General features: G+C 42.5%; 1 protein-coding gene across 2 annotated transcripts in view; it reads right to left on the reverse strand.

Moving 5' to 3' along the window:
* Window positions 1-18527, reverse strand: part of psd3l (pleckstrin and Sec7 domain containing 3, like) — a 107585-nt gene extending 89058 nt beyond the window's left edge. The window contains exons 1-3 of one of the 2 annotated variants that reach the window (XM_029125023.2): window positions 18248-18527; window positions 12306-13587; window positions 1287-1398 (exon numbers count right to left, since the gene is read on the reverse strand). In XM_029125023.2, coding sequence (XP_028980856.2) covers window positions 1287-1398; window positions 12306-13457 — 1264 coding nt within the window. In that variant the 5' untranslated portion in view covers window positions 13458-13587; window positions 18248-18527. Of the gene's footprint in view, window positions 1-1286; window positions 1399-8007; window positions 8259-12305; window positions 13588-18247 lie in introns of those variants that run through there. The other variant, XM_010889589.4, reaches the window with a different exon arrangement.
* Window positions 18528-18823: the final 296 nt, after the last annotated feature.

The raw sequence follows: 18823 nt of genomic DNA on the forward strand, positions 1-18823 counted from the left end.
CAGGGCTTTGGCACTAAAGCGTCTAAGACGACTTAATGTGGCCCCGTGTCAGACCAGAAGCCATGTGCTGAAATGCCTCTCATTGCTCCTACGGTGCCTTGTGTTTCCACAGGACCATACGGAGGGTTTGTACCGAACCGGGGGGCCATTTGGGACGCGAAGGTAAACATGACGTATAATGTGATGTCAACTGCGGCCAGAAATAGCCGGGAATGATAAAAAAAAATAAAAGGATTTCACTGCGATTTATTGCCCACTATATGGCTCCTGCAGTGCGGAATGAGAAAGCCATGAGGAAAAACAGTCAATGTCTGAAAAAGGAATAAAGACCAAAGTTTTGTTTGCGTTTCCGATGCACACATGAACCCAAAAAAATAAAAATAGTCATGAAATAGACCTTTTTAAAACGTACTTTATGGTTATGAGTACATGTACCTTTAAAGCCCCAAGTCATGACTGCACAACATAGCTTGGAAGACACCCAGAGGGAACTTTACTAATCACCTCAGCCTATTAATGACCACTGAAAGATTTTTGCCAAAGGGCCTGGATAACAAATCAGGGCTTAGTCCTCTAACGAGGCTGGCTCATGAGATGGGTAATGAAACCAAAAGGCTTCCCTGTTGACCGGCAGGAAACACTACCTCGACGGACCACTCGGTTCATTAACCAAATGCAAATGGGAGGGACCAGAACAGGAACTTCAATATTACTTCATCAGTAGTTTTTAAACAATGGTTGACAAAGCACCAAACTACAATTTATTGGCTGGCTTTATGAAAGTTCATATGGGCCTTACTACAAAATTGTGTATTTTGCACTTGCTGCTTTATCTAAAACAACCACTGTTGGTTAGGCCAATTCATCAATGGGAAGGAATGTCTAGCTAATGTCCAGTGCATGATCAGTTCAAACTGTACACTATGATTGGCTAACATAAAGGAGTTGTTCAGCAACCAGAGAGAAATATATAGCTGCCCGTGAAAGAAAGAAAAGAAAGCGTTATGAGGACTTAGCTGGCGTGTTTATTTCATACTGTTTTTAAATCCGTAATTGCTGCGAAGTTCATTCCTGTTCTGAATTTTCGGTAAAGGAAGTACAGCCCAGCATCTGTTCCAGGAGATCTACCGTCCAGTAGGTCTTTATTCGGACCTGATGTTTCTTTACATGCAGACAATTATTAGGATCAGCTGTGTGAAATTGGGTTTGGAGTGAGAGCCAACAGGACGTTAGGGCTCTAGGAACAAGGTTGAGCAGCCAAGAATATGATGAGAAATGTGTCATACCGCTTTCTTTAGAAGTGGTATCCTCTCCTTTTCCAAAGAGAAACTCGTACTTGGCTTTCGCAACACTTTGAGCGTGCGAGGTGGAGCTGTTCACCCACACAAACTTGTCCGCCTGCAAGAATACACAAGAGGGTTAGGGTAAAAACACATTTACTGCAGGCAAGATGACTTGGTGATGATTCTTTGATAAGCAATATTCTTCATGAACAATCATTTGTTAAACATCTGTGAGCATAAGGGTTAAACTAACTACAAGTCAAGCTAAGTAGCTCTGGATAAGTGTCTGTTAAATGATGACACTTCCGATACATATTAGTCTGCAATATTAAATCACATTACAAACACCCTGAAAGATAGAATCTCGAAAGAGCATAGCCTTGCCAAATCAAACATTGAAAAAGTTGGAGGATTCAAAACGATCCACTATATTTTTAAAGCCCTAAAAGTTGGTTCTAAATGTCAAATGGAATGTGCTAGGAGATGAAGGTTCCGTTCAGCACCACACGATCCCACTGTCATTGTTCTGGCAGGAGAAGTACAGGGCACCCAGCAATGTCAAGACGAGCTCCAGGTAGAGTTGCAAGACTGGCTCCTCTCTTCCCACAGCCTCATCTATCAGGGTAGCTGCTCATCTGCCGTGATCTCAAATGACCTGAAGGTCCCTGGAGGTTACAAGTTCGATCTAATGCATGTTCAGGCAGGCGAGACCAGGCTGCTGAATGCACCCTAGCAAAGGCTCGGTTAAGTAAAGTGTTTCATCAGCCTTACGAGCCTAACGCTACTGACATGACTAATTGCATGACTGGCATTCAGGATGACATATCAGGATCTGACATTGTATTTCGTCCTGTTCATTGTCTTTTGTGGACCCCAGAAAGAGAAACTGCTCAAATCCAAAGACCATTAACAATAGCGAATACATAGGTTACATTTCAAATGACTATAATAACAACAACAAGAGTGCAGAAGTGAAAGGCACTCTGATTCATAACCACAATCAAATCAAAAACGTCAAACCATTCAAGCTCAACTCCATGACAATTTGAAGAATGAGCCTAAGGTGTATATACTAAACAGAAGACGAGTAGCCAACTAAAATCTTAATTACTCCACCATCAATCAATGTTCATAGAAAGAAACCACTAGAAATGCAGATTGAGAATATCATTATTACTCTACACTGCATGAAGGCTAAATAGTAACATTCCACACATCGGAACGCTGTGAGTGAATCGATCTGAACAGAGAACTTACATTTCAGAAGGGACTACAGGGAAAACCATCCGTGGGAAAGCTGTTGCCATGGGAGACTTGGGAATGCAGGCCTCTTTTTCCAGATATTTTCTTTGCATTAACCCCTCCACATACTCCCCTGAAATGAGTTCCTTGCTTAATGCTCATTCAATTTGCTAATTTCTAAGACACATTAAAAAGGTCTCTATCCACCCATTTCATGCAGGTGAATTACCTGACACAAAATACAAAAACCCACAACTGGAAAAAGGATACTGTATGCTAGCACAATTTTATAAACGTTGCCAATTTGTTATTCGGAAATGGTGGGATCTGTTTATGTTGTTTACATTAATTATGCAGGACTCCCATGGAAGGACTGTGATCGTAAGTCTCACAACAGCATCTTTGAAAACATTGAGATCAAGAGCCGGAGTTAAGATTTATTTTACAGTTCACCAATAGGTTCAGCTAAAAATATTTTGCAAAAAAAATAATGAAACGTTTAAACTGGAAAGAAAAACACTGAGTCTAACATCTGAAATGAATTAGGCTACCTGCTTTAAAAACATCGCAATTGGTATTTTTTTGCATTTGAGCTTGTTAAAGGTGTAGACAAAGTTCCCATTTTCAATCAAGTTCAGGTTCCCTGAAAAAAATCTAACAGGACATGAGATATAGAGTGCATGATTGTTACCACACATGAGCAAATCTTTCATACACTTCAAGGAGAACAACTAGTCTATGTAGGCTTAAACAGCAGTAAATCTCAGACACAAATTCATTACATGACGATGACATGTGCACAGCTGTAAAACCCGGCGCAGTGGTCCCCGAGCACAGCACAGTAGTCCCCGAGCACAGCACAGTAGTCCCCGAGCACAGCACAGTAGTCCCTGAGCACAGCGTGTCCATGGTGTGTTAATAAGCACAGAAAACATGAATTTGATTAAAACGCCAGCAGACTGAGTTCCTGGGAGAATTCCAAACTCTACTCACAACACAAACAAGAAGCTTAGGACTATTAGAAATCCTTGCTTAGTGGCATAATTACGAAGGTAAGCAGAGGAGAACAAATGGCACACTAATTCACATAGTCTAACACACACACTAAGTGTTGAGGAAGGGTGGCACTTGTGCTGTCATCTAATTGCAAGCTTTGATTGTTACATTTTCCTACCTCCCCCACCAAAACTAGTGATATTTTTTCCGGAGACACAGGTTGCCGACTACCTTAAAAGGTTAGGCCTACATAATGAGAATTGAAAGGGGAAATATAATAAAGCTTTGGGAGTAAGCGAAAGTGGGGAAATAAAAGAAGTGAACTAACTTCATGTGACAAAGTACCGGCCGACTTGCATCTCCTGAATATTAGACGCTTCCCTCGTTTAACCAATTTAAATCCTCTACTGTCAGAGGGTTTAGAGCGCAACTGCCAGCGAATGCCACCAACTGTACATTGACTGACCCCGGACCTGTGGTTAAGCTTAGCATTTCGGTGGACAAACAGAACATTTTAAAGCCGTTAACGGCGACTACGCTTGCATAGCCGCAGGGCACGTCCCGGCTACTGGCCTGGTAAACACGGTCAGAAACATGCAGTTGCTTCGCGTTTTACGGCTGGCAAGTATTTGCCAATCCCAGGGCTCTGGGACTATCACACTACCATCCATCAGGGGTCGGAAAATGTTTGAGGTTCAAATGAAATGTAAAGTGCAGATGGCTCGCAGACACAGCTGCAGTACGTCGATTCGCTGCGTTAGGCGCTGCTGACACACTGGCCAGCGTTTCCATTACGGCGCAAAACACAGCCCACGGTCCCTCTTATTTTACCTGTTCTCTGGAGAAATTAAGTGGAGACCGGTGTGTCTTTTAATGTTGATCCGTATTACAGCAATAATAAAAACAAACATATGAAATTCAAAAAGAAGAAAATCGGGAGAAAAAAAAGTTCACACCTGACTTTTTTGTAAATGCAGCATGAAACAACTATCTAAAGGCAGGCTGATGAGCCATACCCTCAGATAATATCGAGCCAGGAGAACAGTAAGGCTGTGGGTGAATAACCTCAGCCTTTGAGGTGTTACATAAGAGAAGAAGCTACTCCACAAATGAACCCAACGTCCCCACCTCAACCATTCAGGGTCAAAGACTCAAAACAGGATTCCCTCACCGTGTTTAGAACGATCCTGTCCAAAGCCGTTTAGCAGCATTTCAGCCTGCGACCGCTTGGTTGCGTTTCCCGTGTCAATGTGCAATTACTTAGAAACGGATGAGATGCAACCGTACCAACGACAGACCCCTTGTGTGTTCACGTCCTGGTCCTCCTGTGTACGAAACCGCTAAATCACACGTATTGACCAGGACGTGTCCACTGAAACTGCTTTCCAAACCCATGCCATCTCTCAGACGGCCCTGACACAATTTCCACAAAACCTGGGTGAGTCACACGTTTTGTCACAGATCTCCAGCATTCCCTTAAAGGACACCGGTTTACCCTGGGCCATTCATCATTTGCGGGGGGAACCACATGTTCGCTGGTGCCACGATCGTAAGTACAATCTATCGTGGTGACTCCCACTACAACTAAAATGAATCTCATGAATCTTTTAGTATAATCATCGAAAATCATAAAGTGCATGTAAACAATAATATATACACATATACAGACAAAAGACTCCAGAGACAGAGTCTTAACTTGCATCTAACAGAGGTTAGCGATGCTGTTTTTCCCTTTACGGATCACTGGATGTCCAGTAGGACAGCCAAGATATTATCCCTGATGGGTAATGCAATAAAATCAGTTAATGAGGTGAAATGGGGGCTTCCACGCAAGCCTTTCCTTACAGGAAGTAGACGACTCCTTTGAGGGATGTAGCACAGCTTGTGAATTAGACATGATCTACTTAGTTTTAATAACAAGGATTGTGCATCTGGAGAGCTTTAAGACCATAGAACGGACAGGCTATGGTAAATCAAAAAATGGCATGCCAATGCAGAATAACCGAAATAGCCCCCCACAAAAAAGAAATATTCCAACCCTTGACATATCAAGTCATGTTCTGTTGACACACACAGTGGTTGGGAGGTCCGTGATGACTACATTTTCCTTTATTAACGGTAAATATACCCCAGTGTCATTTAAGTTTAGTTTGACCCGTGGAGGAAAAGGACGGTCTGTCCATGAAAACATGAAGCAATCCCTATTCACATCGGCAGAGGAGAAAGAGATCCCTTTTTGCCTGTAAAAAAAAAAAAAAAAAAAAAAGCATAAAAAAAAGAGAAAGAACGAGAGCCAGCCCAAAATCTGTGCACAGAGAGTGGGGGAAGGAGCCGTCTCCTAAGGCAACTCTAACCACAACGAGCTACAGGGCAGGCCAATTGAAAGAAACAATGATCTCACATCCACAACGATTTGAATAAACCTGGTGCTGGGGAAAATGTAGAATAATATTCTGACGTCTCTCTGATGTTGATGAAACCAATTATTTTATGATAATCCTCAGCCCACACCCAGACAAAGACCAGCCCCGATTCCCAGGCAGGGTCCCCTTGGCTCTTAGCATAATGCTTTGTTTCTGGCCTGTCCCCCTAAGGAAGCCACGCATCCTTCACAGCTGTCAGGCCAGTCATCACCATATGGTGCCCCACCAATGTCGGCTCAGGCCAACAGTCAGGTGAAAACAGAGATCCAGACGGGGGGGGGCCTAGCAGTGACAGGAACCTCCGTTCTGACTGGAAGTGAGGAGTTACGCAAAATATGTGGCAAAACCAGGCCGTCCTCATAGCAGCGCTCACGCGTAGTATTGAATTACGCAATACATCTTTAATGCTCCGTCAGAGAAAGGCCTAGCGCATCGTGCATGGCATTAACTGTTAAGGATGCCCTGGGAAATGACATGCAACCCTGACACACAGGCCAGGGTAGGTAACTGTACCCCTCTGATTCAACCAACACAGTCTTCTCACTAAGGTAAAATGAGAGACCAAGCCGGGCTCTGTAAACAACCTGAAAATGCATTACAAACGTTCTCCCAGTCAGCGCCGCAGCGGTTTAATGTGCTACATACAAGCGTCCCACCACAGACTATGGTTGATCTTTGCCTGCTGCTGTCTGGCGCGTGGTTGTGAGCTCCGTCGGGGATGTGCATACTGGCCAAGCATCACCCGGGTGGGTGTGGCAACATAAGCTGGGATTTCTGGGTCTAGTTGTGCTCAAGTCACTCCCTCAGCAATTACTGCATCTGCTATAGCCATCGGAAGTCACCAGCTGAGTGAGCTTGTCCTCTGGCGCGCCAACCTTACCGACTTCTAGGTTTGGAAAATGCGTAGGAAAAGATATTAACTCATATTTAACTCTTAAGAATGATAATATTGATATTAACAGACATCACAAAATTGGGGCAAGGCTAAAAAGACCTATAACAAACAAGAAAAGGAAACACTGGCATTTGTCAATCCTGTACACAGTCAATTAGAAAAGACTGAACAAAGCCAGTGCTGCTTAATGCACTTCTCTCGTGGCCTTATATTTTACCATGCCAGTAAGGCTGATGGGCCAGCCAATGCCTTCCCAGTTACTTGAACATAATCTCATCCAAACTGTATATAATGGCACAACTGTACAAAGTGAAGACTTAGTTCCGGAAGACCCTGCTGACTTCTCGCTAAAGCTACTGGAATTGGAGAGAGAATGAGGAGGGAAATATTGACGTGGAAACATTTGCTGAGGGCTAAACACTGTCGGGGCTCTACTCCAGATTTGAATTTCAGCCAAGGAGTCATCCAAGCAAGCACAACCAATTTGAATATCATACTGCCTAGCTAAAGAACACCATGTTCAACCACTTAACTAGTTGAATCTATCATCGTTTCAATGGGTACTATGTTGAAAACTGAACTGAAGACTGAGTAACTGTAAATTATTAACTGTGGTAATTAATAGTAAAATTAATTACCGCAGACAAAGCGAGTTGCAATGATCTAGTAAAGAACACAAGCTACGGAGTTTGAGCAACAATTTTAGTAAGTAATATTATCTAGCCACTTGAACGGATAGATATGCAATGTCCTGGCAGGAAAGCCCATGATGAACTGAATGAGCTGTACTGTACACCAACAAAGAGCCCACCCTTAATCACCACAAGCACATTAATAAAATGTCGTTTCGGTAATATTATCAACTGGCAAAGTGACCACTTGGAAATAGCCACGGTATACCATAGAAAACGTTTTTTTTTAAAGTCCTGATTCAGTGGATGGATAACTGCTGTATGAGATGTGATGACACGTTAGCTAGTAGCTAGCATCATGCTGACCAACTGCCAAAGACAACAAGCCAACAATCACAGCTGACAAATTGAGCTAGCCAACAAAGTAACATTTCCGTCTTTGTTCAAAGGCAAAAAAAATCTAAGAAAAGTAAAATTCAAAAATGTCTGGGTTAACTAGCGACATTTGATCCAACTAGCTATGAACAGCACCTTACCCCATCATCATCACTCTCGTCCATATCCCGAATGTTGTGTATGCCCCGGGTGGCAAGCTTTTCAGTTCTGACAGTTCAGGTCAGGTCTCTTGGCCTGACAAACCCATCCATCATGTATCATAGCATGTAGCTAGCTAAAACAAGACAATATTTACTCATGATACAGACGCTGACCCAGTTCTTTTAACACACAGGACACGGCGCGTACTACTCGTAACGTTCAACCCTCACAGCAGCATCAGGCAGGCTGGCTGGGAAAGGATGAAGGCGTGACAGAATCCTATGGAACTCGAAACCCCACGAGCCGCACCGTAGCTAGCATGTGAGCTAGCAATAACTTCGACTCCAGCCTTGCTCCAGCATCATTCTGAACAATAATAATAACTAAGCAGTTGCTGACTTGAAAAGTTTTGTCTTGAAGTAGTTAATAGTGCATTTACTTACCAACGGCTGTTTTATGCTATCTGTGTGCAAACCATTTTCATGACACGACGAGCCCTTACTTCCTATCTGCTAACTGTACACTTTGCCCTACGTCTTTATGTATTGACTTTTGTTGTGCTTTCCAGCATTCCCCTTAAGCGAGGCAGCACTTGGTACGTTCCTATCCAAAAGCTGTTCTTAGTTCATACTATTGCCGATAAAATGAGGGTAGGTTGTCATCCAGTGCCAGATACCCGGCTGCCAAATGATTAAAAAATATGCGCTCTTTAGGAATAATATTAATGAGGCTCTTTAGTATTCTCATGACTACCAGTATGAAAAACTGCACTAATCTATTCTCGTTATAAATGTGCATTCATTTTAGAATTCAGAATTATCCTCATGCTTGTATTTCTTTAGATTGTGTTCATTAAAGTTAATTGGTTTTTCATTCGATGATAGACTATCATCTTGAACCCGTTGGTGTAATTGAGAATTTCTGAAAGGCAATTCCCACTAATTGATGTAAATTGCCAGGAATTTATACATAACTTGAAGACCTCAACCCAAATAGCTGATTTGACTGATACATTTTTTTCCTAATAAAGACATGCTGGTGATATTATGTCTGCAAAATGGAAATACCAAAGGAAAAAGACAAACGAAGCCCATGTTGCCTCAAATTACAGTTGGCAAGACATCGATTGTGCTGAAGAATGAACAGTTAGGGCTAAGGTTATGTGGGCTTAAACGGACGTTTCATGTTCTGTGACATGTACATTTACTGTATTTGATACAGCAGTTTTTCCCTTCAATTAAATTTCTATCGGGGCACGTACAGGCAGGAAAACACCATTATTATGTATCTTTAAAAAAAATCTCTATTTCTACATCACCACTTGTAATCCTTAAATAGGGTATGTATACTGCTTTAGTCAGATTTCCCAAACGTTAGGACGGGAAAAACTGCTTTTCATTCATCAGCAATTGAATGGGCTGCACTGCTGTGCACAAGCCTACAAAAAATGCTTATGATTTTGCGGTTTTTGGCAGGGTAAATTACCTGGTTTCTGATTGATTCTTAAAGGAGACAAACATTCCATAGGTTCTCATAAGGTGTATGTTAGGCTTATGGGAATAATGTACCAGTCTCATAACGTGTAGCTGAGCTCAAAGAGCTTGTAGCTTACATGGCATGTATGATTCAATGCGTCTGGTAATGTCACTTTGAAGTATATGGAGCAGGTGTGTGCTTGTGCAAACAGACAGTTTATATACATTTTGTGAAAAGTGAAGGGTTTGGGGGAAGCCAGTATAAACTACAAGCGCTCAGGGTTGGGTACGTTACTTTTTAAATGTAATCGATTACGGGTACAAATTGCCTGTCCACATTTGTAATCAGTAACGTAACTTTTTGATTACTCAAACAGTAATCTGATCTTTCATATTAAGAGGCATTAGAAAACAAGTAGGAATAGCCTATAACCAATTGAAGACCTTTTGCATGATCAATCAATGTTAGAGTTTACATAGTTGGCCAAAAACGGAATTAGCATTTTACCTTACGGGTTATGTACAGAGTTTCTAAACCATTGCTTTCTACTTCAATATGATTAGGCTACATCTCTAGATTACACGCAAAATGTCTGTCAGATATTCCGTCGATTACAATATTTTATTTGGTAACGTAACTGATTATAGTTACTGTTTTTATTTGTAATCCCTTAATCCTCAAATCTGCAAGCGCTTTCCCTGCTTTTATTGAGAACGAAGCCTCTCCATTGGCTAAAGTTTCTCCACTATCGCAAACATGAAAGTAGTGTTAAAGGTACATAAGGCTATATAATGTTAACATACACAGCGTATCAATTTCTTGATTAACAAAGACAGAAACACAATTAAGATCATTAAACATTGCCAGTTGTCGTTTTCCTATATGTGGGTGTCATATGGCTGAGTTTACCTTTGAGATTGATTTACTCTCCTAAAGTGAAAACAATTGTTGCTATAGGCAAATAGAGGATTTTTCTAGACACATATACAAGTGTCAATGTTTAGCACACACTACACTTATTTGCATCAATTCTGTCTTTAGCATTTTCCCATGATATCTTGTCCACAACACAATGAATATCTTCATTTGTCATACACTGCGGAAATAATCTTTTGGCAAGGCAAATCCAAGGCTGACATTGGTCAGCGGTGATGTCATGACACGTCTTATCCATGGGTTGAAGATGGGGTGACATGCTCATGGGGGTGGTGGTCATAGACCTTCCACCTCCATAATGAAAGGGAGATTATGGGACCAGGTCTCTCAAGAATCAGGGATTGTCCCAAAACCATTCCTGAATCACCTCTGAACGGTGGAACCCAACATTATCACACACAGTTTAATTGAGCAACTCAATGAGGTGTGCAGACACAGCATTGAAAGACCCAGGAAGTGGCTTATGTCCTACGATCCCATCTTCGGATATGGATACACACAGGAGTATGTTTCCCCCATGTTGTCCAGGCTCATGGACCAGTGTTCACTGGCCAGTGACACTGCGCCGACACTGTATAGTTGTGGCCCAGTCAAAGCATACTTCATCAACAAAGATGTACTTGTAATGGTTCACAGCAGCTCAGTTTGTAGTTTTTACCCTGTTCAGGGGCTACCTGATTTATTCACTCTGCCTTGCTGTCTATCCTGCTCCGTGCTGAAAGACATTGACAGTGTTCACTTGGTCTATATGGTAACCAGTTGTGGTTACCGCTGTGTATGGCTATCATGTCATGTACTTGACAGTATTCTGTGGAACATAGGCAATGCAGTAGGCTTTTGTTGCTCACACTACTTACACCAAAGTGGTGGGTTTGAATCACATACAGATCTATGGACTAAGGATGGCGATTCTGTACTTTTCAATCTGAACATAGTAGTTTTCTGAACATAGTTTTCAATCTGAACATCCAGTTCTAGGTACCAACACCCCTTTCAACTCTGCCTTAATTTGAAGGTTTTTCCATAGTAATGTAATATGGCAAGAATAAATACAGATGTATTTATTTACAGAATGTTAGGGTATACAGATGTATTTATTTAAAGAAGGTTAGGTTATACAGATGGATTTATTTAAAGAAGGTTAGGGTATACAGATGGAACTATTTAAAGAAGGTTAGAGTATACAGGTGGATTTAAAGAAGGTTAGGTTATACAGATGGATTTAAAAAAAAGAAGGTTAGGTTAAGACATAGTGATGGATTTAACCCACTTAAATACTAATGATTTCATTACCTCATTAGTGTAATCATTAGTATACACTAAATGCAAAAGTTTGACCTCAAGTAAACATTCTAAATGCACACCAATACTTTACTCTTCATAGGTCCTCTGCTAAGATAGACATTGTAGAAACAGCTGAACTGTTTGTTACAATTAGACAATTCCCTCAATTGCCCTGGACACTATTGGGTTATCTCTGGAACAGATTCTGCAGATTAAATATATTTCTAGGCAATTTAGCCTAAGGAATGAAAGAGACAAACCCCGGATACCTACTAACTATCATTCCATCTGGGTGGGGAGTTGGAGAACTCTTATTCATCCTGTGTGGGCATGTCTCTTTGAAGGCATTATTGCCAATCCTTGAGCCCTCCAACATCTCAAATCTACTTTACAAAAAGGCCTGGGTTGTTTTGGTATAATTAAAATGTTCATTACAAAGGGCAAATCAGAAATGCTCATTGTCTACTTTGGAAACATTTATAGCAACAACAAAAAATCATGTACAGTAATATTGTGGAAGCCTAATGATTCAAAATGCAAACACTGAGTACCGTAGTTAAATAAGGAGTTGAAAACAGCACGCAACACTAAAATTACTCACCTTCTGTGCTGGAACAGGTTTGATCATGGAGCGAAGACCTCCACTGGACGCAGATGAAGGAGGCGTGGAGACCATTGTTTGTGACACAGCTGAGTTCACCACAAATGGCTTAGAAGAAGAAGAAGCCAGTGAGGTCACAGGACTGGGATGAGGGACAGCTGTAGACATGGGGAGACTCTTTGTCACTACGTTCCCACTCGTACATTCAGGTATCTTCGAGGACCTCTCCTTGACTGCATACAGAAAGGTCTTATGCTCTGGCCGCCTGAGGACAACTTGTGAAACATTCTGTGGAACATTCTGTGGAACATTCTGTGGAAAATTCTGTGGAGCATTCCGTGGAACATTCTGCGAAACATTCTGCGAAACACTCTGCGGAACACTCTGCGGAACACTCTGTGGAACACTCTGCGGAACACTTGGCTTCCCATCAGCCTTCTCCTTCTGCTTTGCACTGATAACCCAACTGTTAGAGCTCCTGAGGCGATGGATGCTGGGGTCCATGTTGGGCTGGGTCGAGGCCGGGGACAGCTGCATCCCACTGTGCTTCTGGGTCTCCATCTCAGAGGACTTGGGCCCCTGGGAGTTCAATCCTGCCGGGTGTAGAAAGCTTACCCGTAGTGCGGCAGAACCAGCTTCAGAAGGGTAGGTCCTGTTGGTGGCAGTGGTTGGAGTCCCGGCCAGCATCTGTCGATTCTCCTTATTCATCGTACCCCAGGGACTGTCCTCCCGCAGTACCCAAACCGGGCAATCTGATTCTGAGGCACTCCAACTAGTAACCTGTACTCCAGTCACAGATCTTGGATCAGCGCTCAACGAGGACCTCACCGGGTCCTGGTGGTTCTGGATATCGACGTCTTCTGAGACAACAGGCACTGCATCTCCAGCCTGAGCTGAAGCGTCCACCGTTTCCCCTCTCCCGGGCTCTTTTCCTTCTTCCTTATCTGAGGTGACGTCCACCCTCAGGACCGTGACGCTGCAGTCCTCTACGTGGTCAGGCGGAATGGTTGCCGTGGCATCAGCTGTGGATGTCACCACAGCTTCTGCCGGGTTGCTCAATGACGCCACTTGCTCCGGGGACTTAGAGGGCGACTGCAGGCGAATGAAGAGGAAGGAAGTCTTGAGCTCGTGATGATGATGATTATCGCCCATTTCCGCTAAAGGAGGGGTATCTCTCAGTGTGCAGGCGGGGGAGAGGGGGGGGTAAGGGGTGGAACCCCCTTCAGGGGTCTCAGCGGAGGAGAGGGGTCCCCAAAGCCAGACACGTATGTCGGGCACAGAGCTGGGAGAGAGGGACAGAGACGGAGAGGCACTGAGTTTGTAGATGTGGGAATGGATGTTTAATGTCAATGTTGTTGGATGGCCTACAAAAGAAAGGACAGTGAAGAGGCAGTAAAGACCAAAAAGATATTCTGATTCTACGTGTGCATAGGTATAGGAGCTTCATTTGAGTCCATTTGCTACAGCAGGAAATTATTCTGCAGCAATAGGATATTTAACATAAAATGGCATTTTTGGAGACGTGAAGTCAATGCAGTGCAAATCGAGAAAATCCGGCATCTGTCTATTTTGACATGAATGGACAGACACGCAGATTTAGTGTGTTTCATTTAGATGTCATGGGCGTATTCATTACTTTCCAATCTATTTAAGAGTAACCATCTTCTCTGCTCAAATGACAAGGAAATGCATTCCGTTCATAGCTGATCATTAACATCCTCTTTCATTTTCCAGGGTTTAGGCAATAAGGCCAAAGCGGTGTGTGGTACATGACTGGCTTTTTTACCGGGGAATATACCCAATTGTAAAACACTGATGCACTTGTTTCACAAGAGTGTGTTGGTTTTTTCCCAGTCTTGTGTATTTAGTGGTATAAAATGTCCAATTTGCCCGGCCCCCTCTTGAAAAGCAGCTTGGTAGCAATGGGACTAATAAAACCAAAATAAAATTAACACTCCACCTAAATCAAGAAAATCAGGCACTGTCATGCATGAGCAAAATATTGGGATAACAGTATGTAGAATCCTGTGTCTAACGTCTACAATAATTAATTTAAACGACACGACTTGTCTCCTCCTCTTCCCTTCCAAAGCAGGACAAAATAAACTGGGTCTGCATTGCAACACGTGTTGTCAGAGACCTCAGGCTCTGGTTACGGTCCGCAGGCAAAGATTCTGGCAAAAATGAAAGTGAAATCTTGCAAGCAGCTAGTGTATAGTGGCATCTTGTCAATACTCAGTTCTGCATTTCAGACAAAACTCCAGTTGAGGGTTTTTTTTAGCAAATACCCAAATACGTCCACACAGTAGATCCCCTCTGACGTTTCCCAGTCTAAGACAATGAGGAAAATGGAAGAGTTATTATTTAAGTTAAAACATGTGACTTATCTACTGTCCATCACATACATTTCTGTTTAGCTTAAAAACACCACCCAAGACACCTTCATAAACATAAACACTGCCCCTAAATCAAGAAAATCAGGCACTGTCATGCATAAGCAAAATATTGGGATAACAGTATGTAAAATCCTGTGTCTAACAAATGAATTTAAACAACAACACGACATGTCTCCTTCTCCTCTTCCCTTCCAAAGCAAGTATGGAACAGTATTAGCTAGTCCAGGGTAGTCTTGGATGGGGAGGTAGTGACTGAGAAGCAGTGGCAGTCGCTACCATTAGGCAAGGTAGACAGCCGCCTATGGCCCAGAAGGCTTAGGGCCCCGTAGAAAATTCAAAGTAAAATAAAGTTTCAAATATATAATAACACATTGTTTTTTTATATTTATTTTTTGTCTTATGGTCTGATCATGTTTCTCAAAAAAGATACTCAAATAAATACATTTGATTCAGACCAAAACCCCCTCTCTTACTCAAATTGTCTGTCCCACGTTGTTTCTCATGGAAGCAGCCCAAAAGACGTTCGGTAGCTTAGTCAGTCAGTCTGAGTCTGCTACACAACACAAGAGCTGGACAGCAAAGTATTTAAAATATAAAACGCTCATATGTGAGCAGGGCAGAAAAAAGAAGGAAGGAGGAAGATAGCAAGAGTGTCCATAACAGTAATAGCTTAACAGCTGTGACTATTACTATATGATGGTTTCACAATCACATAAGAAAGCGCTATCCCTGACCCTGACCATCATGAATGGCCACCAGACAGACGTAAAGAAAACATTGATTCAATTCCATCATGTCCATCTTTCTATAAATGGAATGGGGCAACGTCCTGTATGCATCCTCTCATATAAAAACAGAAGTTCACTGCTGTGGTGAGCAGACCAGACTGGCGCAAAAGTGATCGCTAGAATGCCAATTAACTCTCCAGGATGTTTGTCACTGCCGAGACAATGCTTAGGGGAATGTGATAAATGTCCGCCTGAAGCGTGATTCGTCTCCTTCTGTGGTCAAGAATGGCGAGCCACGTACAGAGAGGCACAGGAACGTCTGTCTTACAGCAATCATCTACAGCCGTGGGCCACAACGTGCAGACGACTGTGTAGCTGATGTGGTTAACCGTTGGTTTTATGTTTTCGTGGGGGGCCAGCGGTGTCTTCAAGTGTGGGAGCAGTCACGATATTATTGTGGCCTTAGAACGTCTTTTGACCATTTTCAAAAGGCCAATCGCACCCAAAAGTAGGCCAACAGATTATCACTTACAGTGTTGCACCAAAGGAGTTGATATGGATCGACTGACAATAAGCAATTTTCCTCTGTTATTCTAGTAAGCCACTGACCGAGATCCTTGGTTCACCAAATGGTTGGCAATAAACTTACTGTAGCATGCAAAATACTGGAAGTACAGCTAAACAGATTCCAAAGCTGACAACATAATTAGTGTCTCAAGACATGAAGTTACTCTACAAACAAAGGACTGAAGTTGAAAGGCCGTAAAATGTAAAGGTAAAGTTGCTTGTTTACGTTCTGATTAGCTAAATGCCCCTAAAGGCTCGGCATGATATCAACACTAACAGGCCTTGTATGTCTGAAACTAAACACGCAGGAAATGAGGTAACCAGAGGGCTGCTGGGATAGGGAGTGGGGCTGTGAGGGGTCCACTGGTGTGCACTGGTTTTACTGCCTCACCTCACCATCATTCATCACTGAAGCCTAAAAATAGCTGTGCTGATGGTTTCCCTTCTCAATGAAAGCCTTGTCTTGGCAGTGTTAAAGATGTGGGTTGCACAAGCGCGAGCCAACAAGGAAAAACAGCTTGGTTAGCAATGAAAACAGACCACCCCTCTATGTGATCAAAGAACATCCTTTTTGATCAGGATGTTTAGTTTTTTTTTTGAAAAACTAAAGGAAGTTGTGGGACATTTTGTTGAGAGGCTTTTTGTTAGGTGGGAATTGAGAGACTTTTGGTCAGGCCTACAGGAAGTTGAGAGATGGTATGTCAGGCCTAAAGAAAGTTAAGAGATGGTTTGTCAGGCCTAGAGGAAGTTGGAAGATGGTTTGTCAGGCCTAAAGGAAGTTGAGAGATGGTTTGTCAGGCATAGAGGAAACTGAGAGATGGTTTGTCAGGCCTAAAGGAAGTTGGGAGATGGTTTGTCAGGCCTAGAGGAAACTGAGAGATGGTTTGTCAGGCCTAAAGGAAGTTGAGAGATGGTTTGTCAGGCCTAAAGGAAGTTGAGAGATGGTTTGTCAGGCCTAGAGGAAGCTGAGAGATGGTTTGTCAGGCCTAGAGGAAGCAGATAGATGATTTGTCAGGCCTAGAGAAAGTTGAGGGAGGGTTTGTCAGGCCTAGAGGAAGCTGTGAGATCACAGAAAACACTTCTTAATTTACAATTTCAAGACTGGCCGTAAAACATAACACAACAGGTGGTTACACTTCCAAACAACTAGTCAGTTAAGGTTCTCCTCTCGCATCCGAACAACCAAATGAAATGGCATTGAACAATCTTCATATTCATGCAGCCCCGTCAAAGTTACAAAGCCCAATGTGGTGCCTCTTATTTGGGGAATTTGGGAAAGGCTCCAATAGGGCAAAACAAGCACAGCTTTGGAGTGCAGACGGGGTTAAATCAAAGTCATTCTGAACTGTTGCTCTCTCGCCCACATGCCTTGGATGCTGGTGTAGCGATCAGTCAGAAGACATGGAGGTCCATCAGGGTGGGTGGGGGGCGTTGTCATAATTCCGGCCTGGTCCTAACAGAAAGAAGTCTGTCTGTGAAACCAACCTTGCTTTATAGGACGTATTAGGAGGCCTTTCTAACAGTTAGAGTAACAGTCTATCTGACAATTAGAGAGGCTTCTGTGTGTTCACTTTGTGGCATTTTCATAATCCCATCCTACAGCTTGTGGCCCAGACCTAACAGAGAGGAGTCAGTCTGTGAAACAAACCTTTCTTTGTAGGAAGCCTTTCAGAAACATTTTGAGATACAGTATCTCTGACGATTACAGAGGCATCTCTGTGTTAACTTCAAATGATCCCTAATTACTTTACTTGCAATTTTGAAGATAACATGAATACACAAAGAAAAAAGTGATACATATGAGATTTAACAGCCTATTCTAAACATTGCTAATTTAGAAGGGAAAACAACCACATTGCATCAGGCTTAGAGTAGTCATTGTATTAGGATAATATAAGATACAGTAGGCCTACCACATACCATAACTATACACAGAGTATATTATACAGCAAGAACTAATACAGGATTTATCTGATGGAGATGTTCAAGTGCCACAAGAAACAAGAACAAGACATGTGCACCTGACTATACATTTACATGTATAAAAGAGATCAATTTACTCTCAGTTCGGAAAAATGGCAGCTACATCCATCTCTCAAGGAAACTAGGCTTTAGTAGATTTCACACAAATATCTAACCCACTGGTTCCAACTTCTGGAACTACCAAAACGCACAACTAATTTACATACACATCAGCCATAAAATTTGATGGAAACAGTTATCCTTCAGTAATCAGGTAATTTCAACTTACCATGGCAGTACATTATCCAAACCAACTTTTTAATTGTATTCGTCGTTTGCTTTAGACAAGTCTCTGGAATAAATCAATACACTCCCTGAGATATTAGTTTATTTCGTCCTAAATCATCAAAATAAGTGGTTCAAAAGCTAGCCAATAGCGGTCCAGTCATCCGGCGTTTTACTTCCACGTGTATGCTAGAGATCAATAAAACCAGAATAATATCGCTCCCATCATTTGCCACAGACGCGCGTAGGAAAGTGAGGTCCCTTCTTTGCATTTCTGTACCTCGTTCGCTCTCTCCATGTGCGCCAAACCGATATTTCTGGCTTCCTTGCGCCGGGGGACACTTACAGAGACCTAATTTAGAATCGCAGGTTGAAAAGTGCCCTTTGTCAACTGGGGAAAGCGCTGTCAACCCTTAAACATAAGTGCCATGGGCGCGAGCAGAGTGTAGCACAGTAGAGATTATGGGTGTCAGTACATTCCTTTGAATTGCATTGTGAACTCGGAATAGACCCAATAATGATACTAAACATGGGGGGGGTTACAGGTATGTTGAAATCATGTATTTGTCTGTGAAGCAAC

This window comes from Esox lucius, chromosome 14 (genome assembly GCF_011004845.1).
Source record: "Esox lucius isolate fEsoLuc1 chromosome 14, fEsoLuc1.pri, whole genome shotgun sequence".
Classification (NCBI taxonomy): domain Eukaryota; kingdom Metazoa; phylum Chordata; class Actinopteri; order Esociformes; family Esocidae; genus Esox; species Esox lucius.